The following is an 18,683-nucleotide window of genomic DNA, read 5'->3' on the forward strand; positions in this document are numbered from 1 at the left end:
ATCTGGGAGCCAGGGACATCCAGGGCACAGCAGCTACCCAAACCCCGACCCTCCGGAATTCCACTTCCCTTCGGCCCCTGCCTGGTCCCTTGGACTGGAGCAGACACAGAGTCGGTCTGCTCCTGTCCTGTGGAGAAACTGAATCCTGAGTCATCCAGGAGCCACAGCACTCAGAGCAGCTGGTAAGAACTCCATCTCACTCCCTAAGCCCCAGAAATACATCTGGGAGCCAGGGACATCTAGGGCACAGCAGCTACCCAAACCCTGCCCCTCCGGAATTCCACTTCCCTTCGGCCCCTGCCTGGTCCCTGGGACTGGAGCAGACACAGAGTAGGTCTGCTCCTGTCCTGTGGAGAAACTGAATCCTGAGTCATCTAGGAGCCACTACACTCAGAGCAGCTGAAACTGAATTCTGAGTCATCAGGGACCCACTGCACTCAGAGCAGCTGGAGCCACTGCACTCAGAGCAGCTGAAACTGAATCCTGAGTCATCGAGAACCCACTGCACTCAGAGCAGCCGAGGAGCCACTGCACTCAGAACAGAAGGATTACCAGATCCAAGAGGTGGCCTGAGTCCCAGGAGTTCTTCCACCCGGGAGATTAGGGGCATAAGACCACAGAGACCTCTGGACTCCGAGGAGCTCTGCAATAAGCAAGATAACTGGAAATACAGATTCCAATCTTACACAGAGAGGACAGGTACCACTAGAGTTACCCAGATGGCGAAAGGCAAGCGCAAGAACATAAGCAACAGAAACCAAAGTTTCTTGGCATCATCAGTGCCCAGTTCTCCCAATATAGCAAGCCCTGAACACCCCTTCACACCTGAAAAGCAGGATTCAGAATTAAAATCACTTCTCATGATGATGATAGAGGATTATAAGAAGGAATTAAGTAACTCCCTTAAAGAAATACAGGAGAGTACAAGTAAACAGATAGAAGCCCTTAAAGAGGAATCACAGAAATCCCTTAAAGAAATGCAAGAAAACACAAAGAAGGAATTAAACAAAAACATTCAGGATCTGAAAATGGAAATAGAAACAATAAAGAAAGTTCAAAGGGAGACAACCATGGAGATAGAAAACCTAAGAAAGAGATCAGGAGTCACAGACGCAAGCATCACCAACCGAATACAAGAGATAGAAGAGAGAATCTCAAATGCAGAAGATACGGTGGAAAATATTGACACAGTTGTCAAAGAAAATGAAAAAAGCAAAAAACTCCTAACTCAAAACATCCAGGAAATCCAGGACACAATGAGAAGACCAAACCTAAGGATAATAGGTATAGATGAGAATGAAGATTCCCAACTTAAAGGGCCAGTAAATATCTTCAACAAAATCATTGAGGAAAATTTCCCTAACCTAAAGAACAAGATGCCCATAAACATACAAGAAGCCTACAGAACACCAAATAGACTAGACCAGAAAAGAAATACCCCCCGTCACATAATAATCAAAACATCAGATGCACAAAACAAAGAAAAAATACTAAAAGCAGTAAGGGAAAAAGGTCAAGTAACATATAAAGGCAGACCTATAAGAATTACACCAGACTTCTCACCAGAGACTATAAAAGCCAGAAGAGCCTGGACGGACATCATACAGACCCTAAGAGAACACAATTGCCAGCCTAGATTACTATACCCAGCAAAACTCTCAATCAATATAGATGGTGAAACCAAGATATTCCATGACAAAACCAAATTTGCACAATATCTTCCCACAAACCCAGCACTTCAAAGGATAATGGATGGAAAACGCCAACACAAGGAGGGAAACTACAACCTAGAAAAAGCAAGGAAGTAATCTTCCAACAACCCCAAAAGAAGATAACTATACAAACATAACTTTACCTCTAATAACAAAAATAACAGGAAGCCGCAATCATTTTTCCTTAATATCTCTTAACATCAATGGTCTCAATTCCCCAATAAAAAGACGCAGACTAGCAGACTGGATACACAAACAAGACCCAGAATTTTGCTGCATACAAGAAACACACCTCAGTGACAAAGACAGACACTACCTCAGAATAAAAGGGTGGAAAACAATTTTCCAAGCCAATGGTCCCAAGAAACAAGCTGGAGTAGCCATTCTAATATCAAATAAAATCGACTTCCATCCAAAATTAATCAAAAAAGATAAGGAAGGACACTTCATACTCATCAAAGGAAAAAGCTACCAAGGTGAACTCTCAATTCTGAACATCTATGCCCCAAATGCAAGGGCACCTACATACATAAAAGAAACTTTACTAAAGCTCAAAACACACATTACACCTCACACAATAATAGTGGGGGATTTCAACACCCCACTCTCAGCAATGGACAGATCATGGAAACAGAAACTAAACCGAGACACTTTGACATTAACAGAAGTTATGAACCGAATGGACTTAACAGACATCTATAGAACATTTCATCCTAAAACAAAAGAATATACCTTTTTCTCAGCACCTCATGGTACCTTCTCCAAAATAGACCATATAATTGGTCACAAAACAAGCCTCTACAGATACAAAAAGATTGAAATAATCCCTTGCATCTTATCAGATCACCATGGAATAAGACTGGTCTTTAATAATGACAAAACCAATGGAAAACCCATGTGCACATGGAAACTGAACAACTCTCTACTCAATGATGACTTGGTCAAGGAAGAAATAAAGAAAGAAATTAAAGACTTTTTAGATTTCAATGAAAATGAGGACACATCATACCAAAACTTGTGGGACTCCATGAAGGCAGTGCTAAGAGGAAAGCTCATAGCTCTAAGTGCCTACAAAAAGAAACTGGAAAGAGCACACACTAACAAGTTGACTGCACAACTAAAAGCCCTAGAACAAAAAGAAGCAAATACACCCAGGAGGAGTAGAAGGCAGGAAATAATCAAACTCAGGGCTGAAATCAACCAAATAGAAACTGAAAGAACAATACAAAATATCAATAAAACCAGGAGTTGGTTCTTTGAGAAAATCAACAAGATAGATAAACCGTTAGCCAGATTAACCAGAGGGCACAGAGAGAGTATCCAAATTAATAAAATCAGAACTGAAAAGGGAGACATAACAACAGAAACGGAAGAAATTAAAAAAATCATCAGATCCTACTACAAAGGCCTATACTCAACAAAACTGGAAAACCTGGATGAAATGGACAATTTCCTAGACAGATACCAGGTACCAAAATTAAACCAGGAGCAGATAAACCATCTAAATAGTCCCATAACCCCTCAGGAAATAGCAGCAGTCATTAAAAGTCTCCCCACTAAAAAAAGCCCAGGACCAGATGGTTTTAGTGCTGAATTCTATCAGACCTTCAAGGAAGACCTAATACCAATTCTCTTCAAACTATTCCACAAAATAGAGACAGAAGGAACACTACCCAATTCGTTCTATGAAGCTACAATTACACTCATTCCCAAACCCCACAAGGACCCAACAAAGAAAGAGAACTTCAGACCAATCTCCCTTATGAACATCGATGCAAAAATACTCAATAAAATTCTAGCAAACCGAATCCAAGAACACATCAAAACAATCATCCATCATGATCAAGTAGGTTTTATCCCAGGAATGCAGGGATGGTTCAATATTCGGAAATCCATCAATGTAATCCACTATATAAACAAACTTAAAGAAAAAAACCATATGATTATCTCACTAGATGCTGAGAAAGCATTTGACAAAATTCAACATCCCTTCATGATAAAAGTCTTGGAAAGATCAGGAATTCAAGGCCCCTACCTAAACATAGTAAAAGCAATTTACAGCAAACCAGTAGCCAACATCAAGCTAAATGGAGAGAAACTTGAAGCAATCCCACTAAGATCAGGGACTAGACAAGGCTGCCCACTCTCCCCCTACCTATTCAATATAGTACTGGAAGTCTTAGCCAGAGCAATTAGACAACAAAAAGAAGTCAAAGGGATACAAATAGGAAAGGAAGAAGTCAAAATATCGCTATATGCAGATGATATGATAGTATACTTAAGTGACCCCCAAACTTCCACCAGAGAACTCCTAAACCTGATAAACAACTTCAGCAAAGTGGCTGGTTATAAAATCAACTCAAACAAATCAGTAGCCTTCCTCTACATGAAAGATAAACAGACTGAAAAAGAAATTAGGGAAATGACACCCTTCACAATAGTTGCAAATAATATAAAATACCTTGGTGTGAATCTAACCAAGCAAGTGAAAGACCTGTATGACAAGAACTTCAAGTCTCTGAAGAAAGAAATTGAAGAAGATCTCAGAAGATGGAAAGATCTCCCATGCTCATGGATTGGCAGGATTAATATAATAAAAATGGCCATCTTGCCAAAAGCAATCTACAGATTCAATGCAATCCCCATTAAAATCCCAACTCAATTCTTCACAGAGTTAGAAAAGGAAATTCTCAAATTCATATGGAATAACAAAAAACCTAGGATAGCGAAAACTATTCTCAACAATAAAAGAACTTCGGGAGGAATCACCATCCCTGACCTCAAGCTGTACTACAGAGCAATAGTGATAAAAACTACCTGGTATTGGTACAGAGACAGGCAGGAAGATCAATGGAATAGAATTGAAGACCCAGAAATGAACCCACACTCCTATGGTCACTTGATCTTTGACAAAGGAGCTAAAACTGTCCAGTGGAAAAAGGACAGCATTTTCAACAAATGGTGCTGGTTCAACTGGAGGACAACATGTAGAAGAATGAAAATTGATCCATTCTTATCCCCTTGTACAAAGCTCAAATCTAAGTGGATAAAGGACCTCCACATAAAACCAGATACACTGAAACTAATAGAAGAGAAGGTGGGGAAAAGCCTCGAATACTTGGGCACAGGGGAAAAGTTCCTGAACAGAACTCCAATGGCATATGCTCTAAGATCGAGAATTGACAAATGGGACTTCATAAAATTGCAAAGTTTCTGTAAGGCAAAGGACACTGTCAATAGGACAAAACGACAACCAACAAATTGGGAAAAGATCTTTACCAATCCTTCATCTGATAGAGGGCTAATATCCAATATATACAAAGAACTCAAGAAATTAGACTCCAGGCAACCAAATTACCCTATTAAAAAATGGGGTATAGAGCTTAACAAAGAATTTTCAACAGAAGAAACTCGAATGGCCGAGAAGCACCTAAAGAAATGCTCGGCATCCTTAGTCGTCAGGGAAATGCAAATCAAAACAACCCTGAGATTCCATCTCACACCAGTCAGAATGGCTAAGATTAAAAACTCAGGTGATAGTAGATGCTGGCGAGGGTGTGGAGAAAGAGGAACACTCCTCCATTGTTGGTGGGACTGCAAGATGGTGCAACCACTTTGGAAATCAGTGTGGCGGTTCCTCAGAAAATTGGACATAGCATTACCTGAGGATCCAGCTATACCACTCCTAGGCATATACCCAGAAGGTGCTCGAACATATAATAAGGACATATGCTCAACTATGTTCATAGCAGCCTTATTTATAATAGCCAGGAGCTGGAAAGAACCCAGATGTCCTTCAACTGAGGAATGGATTAAAAAAATGTGGTATATTTACACAATGGAGTATTACTCAGCTATTAAAAACAATGAATTTGAGAGGTTCCTAGGTAAATGGATGGAACTAGAAATTATCATACTGAGTGAGGTAAGCCAATCACAAAAGAACACACATGGTATTCACTCACTGATTATTGGATATTAGCCCAGAACCTTAAAATGCCCAAGATGCAACTCACAGGCCACATGAAGTCCATAAAGAATGAAGACCAAGTGGGGGTGATTCGGTCCTTCTTAGAAGGAGCAACAAAATACTCAAGGGAGCAAATATGGAGACAAAGCGAGTGACAAAAACTGAAGGAGGGGCCGTCTGAAGACCTTTCCACCTGAGTATCCATCCCATGTGCAGTCACCAAAGGTAGATGCTGATGTGGAAGTCAGGAATTGCATGCTGATAAGAGCCTGATATGGATGTCTCCTCAGAGGTCTTCAAGAGTCTGACATATTCAGAGGCAGATGCTCACAACTAGCCATTGAAGTGATCATGGGGTTCTCAATGGAGGAGTTAGAGTGAAGACTGAAGGAGCTGAAAGGATTTGTGGCCCCATGAGGAGAGCAACAATACCAACCAACCACAGCTCCCAGGGTCTAAACCACCAGCCTGGGAGCACTTATGGAGGGATCCAGGGCCTTAGCTGAATATATAAGAGTGGAGGGCCCTGCTGGGCACAGGTGGAAGATGAGATCCTTGACCTCATGAAGGCTGGACGCCCCAGGGGGTGGGAGTTTTGAGGGTGGGGAGGTGGGAGTGGGGGGGTAGATAGAGGTTACATCCACAAAGAAGAAGGAGGAGGTGTGAGGGGATTGGGGGTTCCTGGGTGGGTGGGGGATGGGGTAAGGGGACAACATATGAAATGTAAATAAAACATCCAATAAAAAAATTAAAAAAAAAAAAAGAAAAAGAAAATTTAACAATAATATACATGTATGTTAAAAGGTGATAATGCCATAGAATGTGTGGAAAAGAAGGCAAGGTGGGAGGGCTTGAGAGTAGGAAAGGGTGGCTGTGTAATCACAAAGTGAGCCGGAGCAGAGAGGTACTGAGCATGCTCAGACCACACATCCAATTCCCACCACACCCTTCTCAAAAAGAAAAGATCCTTGAATGTAGAAAGGCAAGTTGGCATTCAGCTTTGAATGCACTCCATTGAGTGCACTGACCATCCCCCTTACTTAGGAAACTGAGGCAGGCCTGGGCAGCCTGCAGCAAGCTGGGCAACTTATCTCCAAAACAAAAGAGAGCAGAAAAAGAAAGGTGGGTTCATTAGTAAGCCTAATATGAATACTTTTGGAGGGCTGGAGAGATGGTTCAGCAGTTAAGAGCTTGGACAGCTCTTCAGGTCCTGAGTTCTATTCCCAGCAACCACATGGTGGCTCACAACCATCCGTAAAGGGATCTGGTGCCCTCTTCTGGTATGCATGAAGACAGCTACAGTGTACTCATAAAGTAAATAAACAGATCTTTTTTAAAAAATAATTTTGGATCTGGGTGTGGTGAGGAACACCTTTAATCCCAGCACTCAGGAGGCAAAGTCAGGCAGATCTTTGAATTAGAGGACAGCCTAATCTATAGAATAAATTCAAGGACAGTCAGGGATTCACTGAGTTTGTTAGGTTTTGGTTTTTCTTTTTCTTTTTTTTCTTTACTTTTTTTTTTGTTTTTGTTTTTTTGTTTTTTCAAGATAGAGTTTCTCGGTGTAGTTCTGGCTGTCCTGGAACTCACTCTGTAGAGACCAGGCTGGCCTCGAACTCAGAAATCCATATGCCTCTGCCTCCCAAGTGCTGGGATTAAAGGCATGCGCCACCACAGCCCAGCAGTTTTGGTTTTTCAAGACATGGTTTCTCCGTGTAACCCTGGCTGTCCTGGAACTCCATCTGTAGCCCTGGAATTCAGAGATCCACCCACCTCTGCCTCCTGGGTACTTACATTATAGATGTAGGCCACCCCAACACCTCCAGTGTTGTGATTATAGGCATACCTTTGCAGAGGAGCCAGGTTTAAATTCCAACATACACATGGGAGGTCTTACATCGTACAACTACCTGTACTTCTAGTTCCAGGCATCAGACACTCACTCGGTACTCATACATGAAGATACAACACTCAAACACATAAAATGAGTTTTAAAATAATAAAATAAAAATGGAGATATCAAGCCAGTCCTAGTGGCTCACCCCTGTAATCTTAGTGCTTGGAAGACTGAGACAAGAGGTTCACAGTTCCCTCTGAGCAACTTGGAAAGAGCATTACTCAAAACAAAGGTAAAATTCCTGGTGCTATAGCTCAGTGGTCCAGTGCTTTGAGAGGCCTTGGGCTCAGTCCTAAGTGCTGGAAAACAGAGAAGAAAATTAAAGAATCTAGTCTTCCCAAATGTAATTCATCTGCCTCACAAATATGCACGTAGTTTTTCCCCATCACTTTCTAATGATATTTTTGTAAAAACTTGAGTGTTTGCGTTAGTATCAGTCAAAAAAAGATTGTATGGCTGGGCGGTGGTGGCGCACACCTTTAATCCCAGCACTTGGGAGGCAGAGACAGGTGGATTTCTGAGTTTGAGGCCAGCCTGGTCTACAGAGTAAGTTCCAGGACAGCCAGGGCTACACAGAGAAACCCTGTCTCGAAAAAAACAAAACAAAACAACAAAAAAAAAACATTGTATGGTCTTCTTACCCAATCACTAAACTACTTTTTCTTTCTTCCTTTTCTTTCCTATTCTCTGACTCTGTCTCTGTCTCTCTCTGTTTTTTGAGACAGAGTCTAGTAGCCTCTGCTGGCTTGGAACTGCTATGTAAACCAGGCTACCTCCAAACTCTTAGAAATCTGTCTGCCTCTGCCCTTCTAGTATTGGGATTAAAGATGTATACCACCATTCCTGGTTTCTTTCTTTCTTTCTTTTAATTGAAACAGGGTCTGATTATGTAACCCAGGCTACCCTTGAACTCCAGACTTTCTTGCCTCAGCCTCCAGAGTACTGAGGTTACAGGAGTGAACAACCATGCCTGGCTCCCTGAATCCACTGTGAAGCTGCTAATTTCCCTGTAGTGTTCCCACCACAGCTAGCTGTCAGGGTGCCATCTTGTCTTCCCTGCTGTAACAACAGGTTTTTGTTTGTTTGGGTTTTTCTTTTTTCTTTTTTTTTCTTTTTTTCTTTTTTTTTTTTTTTGGTTTTTCAAGACAGGGTTTCTCTGTGTAGTCCTGGCTGTCCTGGAACTCACTCTGTAGACCAGGCTGGCCTCGAACTCAGAAATCCACGTGGCTCTGCCTCCCAAGTGCTGGGATTAAAGGCGTGCGCCGCTGCCACACACCCCCACCCCACCCCCCCGCGACACTTTTTTTTTTTTTATGGGAACATACTCCCTTGCTTTTATGACCCTGTTACTCTGCATCTGCTTACATAGTGTCTTGGTATGCGTTGCTGACATTGTGTCAGTATTGCCCTTCTGTCTCCCTGACCTAGTTTCAGAGGCAACATTACTGTGACTCTGGATGGGTCTGCTGGCCTGAGGGAGCAGGGTCTGATGGCTCTCACAGGCTGTTCCCTTTCCTGAAGAGTTCTACCCCTTGGCTGTACCAACTCTCCATCCATCTTTTTGCCTCTATTACAACATGAATGTAATAGGCCCAGATCAAGGCCTATGGAGCCCACAAATTTCTTCCCTGTATAGCAGCAGCAGTTCAGTTCAGTTACTTCATACTGATACAAGTAACATTGTTCCATCTTCATTCAAATCACACTGACATCTGTTTGTACAGGTCAGTGTTTATGCTCTGCACCCTGAGAAATATTTTGAATATCACCCTTGTATAGAATGTTTTTTCTTTAAAGCAATTATCACAATCAATTTGCATGTATCTATATATATACACATATGAAATGAAAGAGAAGAAAATAGCCTTTTTTTTCTGTAGCGTATTTAAGATTACATTTACTGTGTGTGCTGGGCGGTGGTGGCGCACGCCTTCAGTCCCAGCACTTGGGAGGCAGAGGCAGGCAGATTTCTGAGTTCGCGAGTTCGAGGCCAGCCTGGTCTACAGAGTGAGTTCCAGGACACCCAGGGCCACACAGAGAGACCCTGTCTTGAAAAAAACAAAAAACAAACAAAAAAAACATGTATTGTGTGCATGAATGTGCACCATGACATATGTGGAGGTCAGAGATTAGTTTTCAGGAATTAAAGGTGTGTGCCACTGTGTCCAGACTTTCACATTAATTTTTTTTTTTTTTTTTTTTTGGTTTTTCGAGACAGGGTTTCTCTGTGTAGCCCTGGCTGTCCTGGAACTCACTCTGTAGACCAGGCTAGCCTCGAACTCTCGAACTCAGAAATCCGCCTGCCTCTGCCTCCCAAGTGCTGGGATTAAAGGCGTGTGCCACCACCGCCCGGCTCACATTAATTTTAAATAAAAGATATAAATAAAACTTTCAAATACCAAAATGAAATAAACTCAATATACACATGTATGGGAATATCACCTGATAGTCCAAAAACTTTTCATTGATACAGCGTCTCCTGTAGCTCTGGCTAGCCTGGAAGTTACTATGTAGAGAAAGCTGGCCTCAAACACATTGATCTGCCTGCCTTTGCTTCCCCCATGGGCTGGGTGTGCCCCATCACACAAGGCTCATAGACAGTTTTGTTGTGTTAGGGTTTGGTTTGGATTGGGGTTTTTGTGTGTTTAGATTTTTTTTCCAGACAGGATTTCTCCATATAACTCTGGTTGTCCTAGAACTCACTCTGTAGACCAAGCTGGCCTCAAACTCACAGAGATCCTACTGCCTCTGCCTCCTCAGTGCTGGAATCAAAGGGGTCTTCACTACTACTGCCTGTCTTCTTCCTCTCTCTCTCTCTCTCTCTCTCTCTCTCTCTCTCTCTCTCTCTCTCTTTCTTTTTTTTAAATACTGGAGTCTGAACCTTTGGCCTCATGCATGCTAGATGAATACCAGAGCTACATGTCAAGCCTTCTTTCTATCCCTTTAAGACAGGTCTTACCACGTTGGATGACTTGACCTCATTCTTTACCATTTGCAGACTTTGAGCTTGCAATATTCCTACCTCTGCCTCGTAGACATCTGGTGATACAGGCTTTGCTGATTTCTATTGTGGGTTTTTTTGTTTGTTTGTTTGGTTGGTTGGTTGGTTGGTTTTTGGTTTTTCAAGGCAGGGTTTCTCTGTTTAGCCCTGGCTGTCCTGGAACTCACTCTGTAGACCAGGCTGGCCTCAAACTCAGAAATCCGCCTGCCTCTGCCTCCCAAGTGCTGGGATTAAAGGCGTGTGCCACCACCGCCCGGCTGGTAATGATGTTTTATTTTGTGTTTTTGTTTCCTAAATGCTCTACACAAAGCCAGTTTGAAGTCTTAGCTTAACTTGATTCTGTGATAGGCATTAGTTTATATTTTAATTCATTTCCTTCACGTGTGTGTGTGTGTGTGTGTGTGTGTGTGTGTGTGTGTCTTTAGGGGACAACTTTCAGTCTTTTATCTTTCTGAGGCAGGGTTTGTCATTGTTTCTGTTGGATTGCTTTTTATTCCTGGCTAACTGGTTCATGAACTTCTCCTGTCTCTACCTCCCTTCTCACTATAGAAGTGGTAGGATTACAGATATACACCACCACACCTACCGTTTTATGAGGGTCCATGGATCCATTCCTGCGACCCTTTAATACAATTCCTTATGTTGTGGTGACCCCCAACCATAGAATTATTTTTATTGCTATTTCATAACTAATTTTTCTGTTATGAATCGTAGTGTAAATGTGTTTTCCAACGGTTTTAGGCGACTCCTGTGAAAGAGTAAAGTCTCTGAATCCAGCTGCTTAGTGATGGTACTAGACAGGATAAAGTGCCTCAACTCAGGTTTTCTTCTGTCTGGCCAGCAGGAACTAGTCCTACTGTTCTGATTTACGTTGGGGTTGTTTCATGATAGTTTAGCAGAATTCATATTGTCTTGGAGGTGAGATGGGAGAGACGGCTAAACTAATTTCTTCTACAGGGGGCGCATCTGTGAGACAGCAACCGAAAATGAGAAAGATTTAGTTACCAGTCTGATTTGTTTTACAAACCAAATAAATGTAAGGTTTAGGGGGAAATGATACAATGTATACACGGGAGAGAGAGAGGGAGAGAGGGAGAGAGGGAGACAGGGAGACAGGGAGACAGGGAGACGGGGGAGAGAGAGGCAGAGAGAGGCAGATTAATAAAATACGAGCATTCCCTAATCTCGGTTCCTGAAGTAACTCCGCAGTCAGACTCGGGTATGCTTCGTCACCTCCAAGGCACATTCAAAGTTTCTGTGGGCAGTCTGGAAGTACAGTTCAGTAGTGGAGATGTGCATGCAGGAGCTCTGGACTCAAGCTCTTGGGAAATGATTGCAGGATCACTTTATGACACACTAAAAGTGGCTGCGATTAGGGGCGAGGAAATTGGAAAGGGGTTTCTTAGTTGTCTGTGTTTGATTTCAGACAACTGTGGCAAGTGTTCCGGCAAGAGGCTCGGGGATCGGGTTACAGCCCTAAGTTTAGCTCCAGAAAACTGATAGGACATAACCGGATGAACGACCTAGGAAATCCCGCCCTCATCCCGTCCCTGCCCCGCCACCGCGTTCCTTCGGGGAGACTTTGTCAGTCAGTACCCTAAACTGTCCCACATGAGGTCACTTTGCCCGGTCACGTGCTCGGCCCCGTCGGAGCGCCACATCGCCAGCCGCGCCCCTCCACCCCACCGCCCACGTGACCCGGCCTAGTTTCTACAGGCTGGACCCAGCGCTCCGGGGAAGCCCCGCCCCGTGTCAGGCGCTCCGCCCGCGAAGCTCGGCTCTTCGCCCTCCGGGACTGGCGCGTGGCACCGCACTCCACGTGTTTCCCTCTGCCCAATGAGAGCGGGCGCCCGGGCGTGAAGGGGCGGGAGGAAGAAGACGAATTGGTGGCGTCGCGCGAAGGGGGCGGGGCCTGCAACGTCGGCCCGAACGAGGGGACGCAACGGAGGCAGGTTGGAGCCGCTGCCGTCGCCATGACCCGTGAGTGCTGGGACCTTTTCCTCTCTCCCTTTTCTTTCCGCTCTCGCTACCCGCGCGGCCGGGCGCCGGCGTGTGCGCCTCAGCTTCCCCGGCGGAAGGTTCTTGAGGGAGTGCTCTCCAGCTGCTTCCCGCCCAGCCGGAAGCGCAACCCTCTCTGCACGCCGCCACTTGCGGAGACCCCTGTGTTGGGCGCGGGCCGCCGCCGGCTTTCCGCGCTGAGGAAGCCGGGTGCCCTGGGTGGTGGGCCCCAGCGCGTGCCCGTGAGGCCCCGGGACTTCCCCCACGCCGCAGCAGCTGTCTGGGCCCCCGCGCCGCCCCAAACTTGACGCGCGCCGCCAGCAGTCTCGACCGCACCGTCCTCCCGCACCCCAAGTTAACCTGCCCCGGGGCGGCTGCCACACCCCGGCAGCCGAAGCCCCACGATGGGGTCGGCGCCGCGACTGGGGACAGTCGGGTCCCAGTTGCGGGAGGAGGGGCGCTGGTGTGTACGTGGAGCGGCCCCGGCGTCTCACTTTTCTACCTTCTCTTCATAGGCGGTAACCAGCGAGAGCTCGCCCGCCAGAAGAACATGAAGAAGCAGAGCGACTCGGTTAAGGGAAAGCGCCGAGATGATGGGCTTTCTGCTGCCGCCCGCAAGCAGAGGTAGCCCCAGGGAGGGGAAAGGAAGGGTCGGGCCGGGACTGGACAGGGAGACCTGGGTTAGAGCGAGGAAAGAGAACTGTTGTAGGGTTCGAGTCTAGGTTAGATGTGAGGGGCAGAGTCTATTGCTTCCTCTAGGGTTTTATTTCCTCCCCACTCTAAATTGTTAGGTCACAGTCATACAGGAAGGGACTGGGGCGGGTCCCTGTCCACGGGCCGATTTCTGCGGGCCCTGGTTCTGACCTTAAGGGCAAGGGCAGGGGCTTCACTTATCAAGTGTAGTTGTTTTGACCCTCCTTGCTGCTTGTGTCTCCTCCCTTCTCCCGACTTTCTCATTAGTGTCGTTGGGGTGTGGTGCTTAGTTCAGAATAGAGAGCCTTGGGCCTGAGTGGCCAGACTTCTGACCCCTTGGGCAACAGCCAGATGGAGACTGCTTGCCTTTTGACCCTTAGCTCTATTCCTCTTGTTCTCCTAGGGTGGGAATATAGCAGCCATATGCTGAACTTTGTCCCACCCACTTCCATCTTATCCTCTGTACCCTTCATCCCCCTGCATCTTGTCCTTTTTGCCCTCTGGTACCTCCCAGTGCCCCATCATCTCTACCCCCAGGGACTCGGAGATCATGCAGCAGAAGCAGAAAAAGGCAAACGAGAAGAAGGAGGAACCCAAGTAGCTTTGTGGCTTCGTGTCCAACCCTCTTGCCCTACGCCTGTGTGCCTGGAGCCAGTCCCACCATGCTCGAGTTTCTTCCTGTAGTGCTCACAGGTCCCAGCACCGATGGCATTCCCTTTGCCCTGAGTCTGCAGCGGGTTCCTTTTGTGCTTCCTTCCCCTCAGGTAGCCTCTCTCCCTCTGGGCCATTCCTGGGGGTGAGGGGGTTACCCCTTCCCAGTGTTTTTTATTCCTGTGGGGCACACCCCAAAGTATTAAAAGTAGCTTTGTAATTCCTTGAGCGCCTGGTTTGACTGGGGATTGGGGGAATGGGGATGGAGGAGTGACTGCCCTTTCCCACTAAAAGGGGGGAGTTCTTTTAGGCACCTTATGGATTTGTAGACTTCATAAGGAAAACATCACAGAAGAAGCCTTTATTTCAACTATTGCAACCAGAAAAGCACTCCAGTTATATGGCAGAGGAATCCTCTAAGAACTATAGAGACTTCTTTTCTGTGATTTTTATCCCCCACATTGGCCTTAAACACCATCCCCAGGGTGGTATTGAGGGCCATAAGAGGGGAAGGCTCTAAGACCCAAGTTTATATCTCTTCCTCATTCTTTGTTTGCTTGAAAGTTGGCCAAAAAAAAGTCCTGCTGCTCCCCAACTTCTGGTGGTCAGCTGCTCTCGATGGTCACCTTCTCTTCTGTCATTCCTCGTGGGATGAAGGTGGCTTTTGTCTTCCATTTCCTTTGACCTCGAGATCAGGATTAAAGCCTGTGGTAGCCTCTGCTCCTTTCTTCCCATTCCCTGGTTTGTTCTGTGGTCTGGGCTTCTTCCGTCTCTGTGCTCAGGGCTGAGCCGTTTGTCTCCTTTTGATTGTTAAGAGCAGACCCAAATCTTCAATCTTTGTAGGTCTTTCCCTGGCCCTGTCTCCAGCTCAGGAGCCAGGAAGGGGCTTGTGCCACACTGCTAGGATCAGGTAAGGTTCTTGGGTTTACTTCCTTGGAAGTTAGACTCTTGAGTTTTAATGACGCCACTAGTTCATCTACTTCCAGTTTAGATACTTATTGAGCCTAAGTGGTGATAACTGCTCATTTGTCCTTGAGGTATTAAGCTCAGCTGGACTGCTCCTGGAGCTAAGATTAAGAGCATAATCTAAAGAGTCTTGAGTTTGTTACTATAGATCAGGAGCCAGTTTTTATGTGGAAGTACTGCTGCCATGGCAGTGTTAGTTAAAGATACTAGGGTGGCAGGGTGGTGATGCTTCGTGGGGAGCCAACAGCGGTGCCAGGAGCAGCCCCAGATAGAGGAGTACACAGGCCCAGCATGAGGCAACCTTGACCCAGAAGGTAGCCCAGCTACCCTTAGTGAAGGTCTTCTCCAGTTCTGCTTCCTCATAGCTGTGAAACCAAAGGCTGATTAGAGATGATGCAGGGCCTTAGCTTTGAACATCCCTGCTTCCTCATAACCAGGGCAGATCCTTGTGTGTCTCTCCCAAGAACTTTTGGAATGGCCTTAAAGTGTGTCCTTAAAATAGCTAGGTTTTTGGGCGAGTCCTTTTGTCTGCATTCATCCTACCTGAACCAGTTGGTAAGGGTAACCATGATGTAGAGTGAAGCGAGGAAGAAGGCGAAGTGGAAGCCAGAGTAGCTGTAGGAAAGAGGCTGGCTCTGCAGCTGGGCAGCTGGAGGGGTCTCCTGGTCAGTTGGCCTGGCCCTGCCCCTTTGCCCTAGAGAGAGAAGTGCTGCTAGGAAGCAATGGTGCTGACACTCCCTTGCCCCAACTCTTGTGAAGGCTCTTGAGGGCTCTAGCCCTTTACAGGGTTCAGCTGGCTAGATTGCTCACATGACTCACCGTCCTCTGGTTCCACTGTTTGGGGGCAGCAGAAACAGACTGAAGGCTTCTGTAAACAAGGCAATGTGTTTTGAAATGGCTTCAAGACAGTGTGAGGGTACTAATTCAGAAAATCTCCCCTTTGAAAAGATTGGCCTGGTGTAAGGAGTGGAGGCACACCTGGGTTCAAATTCTTGCTCCAGCATATTACTGGCTATGCAAACTTTGGTAAGATGTTTAATCTTTTGTGCCTCAATTCCTCCATTTGTGAAGTGGAGCAAATACCTACCTCACAGGGTTGTTGTGAGGGTTAAATTAAATGAGACTATGTATGTAAAGTATCTAGTACAGTGCCTAGCACATTGTGGGTACTCAATAAAAGGAAACAGCAGCTAGAATCTGAGCATTCTGGGTAGAAGTTGGTAGGATGTGTGTCTCTGTGTTTGGGGGAGGGGTTTTGGGGGTTTTGAGCTCTTGATGCTCACCTGGAACTCATATTTGTAAACCTTGATAATCCACAAGGGTCCAAATAACTCTGCCAGGTAGGAAGCCTCGTTGCTGTAAAAGGAAGTTTTTTAACTTTGGGCCAAATATGAACGATTGGTGGCATTTACTTCAACTAGTCCAGTTTCGTATCCTTCCGGAGGGTATTGTGTTCCCAGAGGCCCCTAAAGTCTGTGCATTTTAAACTCGACATTCTCCCCTGCCCCCATCATCTCATACAGATCATCTGACAAGGTGCTATTCTTAGAAATTGTCCCTGTTCATGGGGAGCTTTTCTGGTTCTAGACTTGCTCTACAGTTTAAACCACAGCCCTGGACATTCTTCAGCGAGTCCTGGGCATCCCGCTCACACTTCCCGTTGGCACCTTTACATACCAAGCAAAGAGCACACAAGCATACATGATGCTGGCACTAAACACTGCTACTGAGGTATCCGGTATTTGTGGTTCCGTTTTATTCCGGCCAGGAAGGCACAAGGTATGATTCTGTCCTTGAAAGGTTACTGCTGAGGGCCAACGAGAACAGGGTTATAAACAAAGCTGGGTATTTAGAAGGAACAGAAAAGGTACTGCACTAGTACTGGTAGTCTGGTTCTCACTTGTCTCTGGGGGACGGCTGGACAGTGCAGAGAAGGTCAGATATATGATATAGCAGCTGATGATAGAGGCTTGTAGAAGGCCAGAGTTTGGTTGCTCTAGGGAGAACAGGTGTTAGTTGACAGCGAACAGGAAGTTAGTACTACCTTCACCTGCACTTCTTTCCTTCCCCATCATTTGGGGGAGAGTGTGATAAAAGCAGCAGAGGTACTTTAGATAACTGAGATTGGGAAGGCTAATAAAGTTTGCTATAATTCTCAAAAGGACACCCCATCCCCAAATCTGGAATGTTAAATTGCATATACCCACTGAGGCGGATGCAGGGTGCAGTGGAGAGAAGAGACAGGAGGCCACAGAAGCAAAGGTGCAGACTGAGTAACATCTTGTTGAGCAGGCAACCATTGGGGTGTGTGTAGTAGTAGAACAGTAGCACAGCTCCCACACCTGCCATACTGTAAAATCCCAGTGTGGCCAGTAATACACCTAGAAACCAGCTACAGTCTTGAGCTGCACCAGTCTGCCTAAAGAGAAGTGGTTAAGGGATAAGAACTTTACTACCCATTACTGATTAGTCAGCCCACTGGTCCACACAGTACATTCTTGAGCTTTTTGTTGCTCGTTTTTGAAAGAATTACATCATACACTTCAGACTGTCCTTGAACTGTTGCCTCAGCATCCTAAGTGTGGAGATTATGGGTATTTATCACCATTCTTGATGACCTGACTTGGAACTCCCCTGCTTATGTGTGTGTGCGGGGGGGGGGGGGGTGCGGGCTTTGTTTTGTTTTTTGTGGCCTTGAATTATTGGCCCTCCTGTTTCTACGTCCAATGTTGAGATCACAAGTAAATGTCATTAACATCTGATTTCGGCATTGTTCTTTGGGAAGACATGGGAGCAATACTTGCTGTGGCCTTTACCCAGCCTATCTGTATTGAGTAATGTATGTCAACCTCCTTGGAAGGTGCCTTTAGGGTTAGGTGCTTAACAATTTGTGTGTGTGTGTGTGTGTGTGTGTGTGTGTGTGTGTGTGTGTGACACATACATGGTTCTGAACCACCATGTGGTTGCTAGGAATTGAACTCAGGACCTCTGGAAGAGCAGACAGTGTTCTTAACCTCTGAGCCACCTCTCCAGCCCATCCTTACCAATTCTTGTTCCAGGACTGGGCAAAGGCTGTGATAAGCACCAGCTGTAATAGGATGAATGTGAAGCCTCCACAGATGCCAATATAATGCCAGGCTGCAAGACAGGCACCATTGGGAACTTTTAGCTCTGGCTGGTCGTGATATATCTCTCCGACCCTCGCACCCCTTTTGATTAAAATCCTTCGTAGCCTAGGCAGGTCTCAAACTCAGTCCTGCTCCATTCTACTGAATGCTGGGATTACAGGTGTGTAATATAAGTCCAACTTCCTGGGTTTTTGTTTTTTCGAGACAGGGTTTCTCTGTGTAGTCCTGGCTGCCCTGGACCAACTTCCTGTTCTTAAGTAGGAAGTTGTAGCCTACTCTTGCTGATCACGGTGTAAGATGAAGAGTACCTGGGAAAAGATGCTCATCAGGGATACAGAAGGCAACGGTACAGAGACCTAACAGGAACAACAGCTTGAGGCTCCAGAAGCTAGTTAGGGTACAGAAAAAAAACAGATTGAGGAGAAAAGGCAAAGGGGGAAAAGAAAAAGTATGGCAGGTGGAACCAGCCCCAAGTCCCATTGTAGTCCAAGTTCTAACTCAGATGCCACAGTCACATCTGAGCAACACTACAGTTACAGAAGGTTTGCATATAACTATTACAATTTAGAGCCCAGGAATTTATAAACCTATTTTCTGTCTTTTTACAGTGCTCTTTCTTCATCCTAGATATTCTCTCTCTCTCTCTCCCTCCCTCCCTCCCTCCCTC

At 45.6% G+C, this 18,683-nt stretch overlaps 2 protein-coding genes across 3 annotated transcripts in view; one reads left to right on the top strand and one right to left on the bottom strand.

Annotated features, from left to right (window-relative positions):
• The first annotated feature begins 12,322 nt into the window (after positions 1-12,322).
• Positions 12,323-14,150, top strand: Serf2 (small EDRK-rich factor 2). 2 transcript variants are annotated; one of them, XM_028766887.1, is made up of 3 exons: positions 12,323-12,560; positions 13,094-13,202; positions 13,809-14,150. In XM_028766887.1, exons 1-3 carry the CDS (start codon positions 12,554-12,556, stop codon positions 13,870-13,872), a joined length of 180 nt encoding a protein of 59 aa, XP_028622720.1. In that variant the 5' UTR covers positions 12,323-12,553; the 3' UTR covers positions 13,873-14,150. The 2 variants fall into 2 exon arrangements, with proteins under 2 accessions (XP_028622720.1, XP_028622721.1); XM_028766888.1 differs by having other exon boundaries at positions 12,465-12,560; positions 13,786-14,150.
• Positions 14,151-15,017: 867 nt separating this feature from the next.
• The window catches only part of Serinc4 (serine incorporator 4), a 5,930-nt gene continuing 2,264 nt past the window's right edge, over positions 15,018-18,683 (bottom strand). The window contains 9 exon segments of the mRNA XM_028766889.1: positions 15,018-15,253; positions 15,432-15,582; positions 15,708-15,756; positions 16,172-16,244; positions 16,566-16,692; positions 16,789-16,884; positions 17,096-17,307; positions 17,933-18,026; positions 18,325-18,404. Coding sequence (XP_028622722.1) covers positions 15,082-15,253; positions 15,432-15,582; positions 15,708-15,756; positions 16,172-16,244; positions 16,566-16,692; positions 16,789-16,884; positions 17,096-17,307; positions 17,933-18,026; positions 18,325-18,404 — 1,054 coding nt within the window. The 3' untranslated portion in view covers positions 15,018-15,081.

The sequence above is a fragment of the Grammomys surdaster genome, unplaced genomic scaffold, assembly GCF_004785775.1.
Source record: "Grammomys surdaster isolate TR1022 unplaced genomic scaffold, NIH_TR_1.0 170, whole genome shotgun sequence".
Classification (NCBI taxonomy): domain Eukaryota; kingdom Metazoa; phylum Chordata; class Mammalia; order Rodentia; family Muridae; genus Grammomys; species Grammomys surdaster.

What these genes read in the sequence shown, in the direction of transcription:
- Serf2 (XM_028766888.1), top strand. An exon ending in GCTGCCGCCCGCAAGCAGAG is followed by an intron (nt 13,203 to 13,785) that starts GTAGCCCCAGGG and finishes GGTACCTCCCAG; the next exon opens with TGCCCCATCATCTCTACCCC.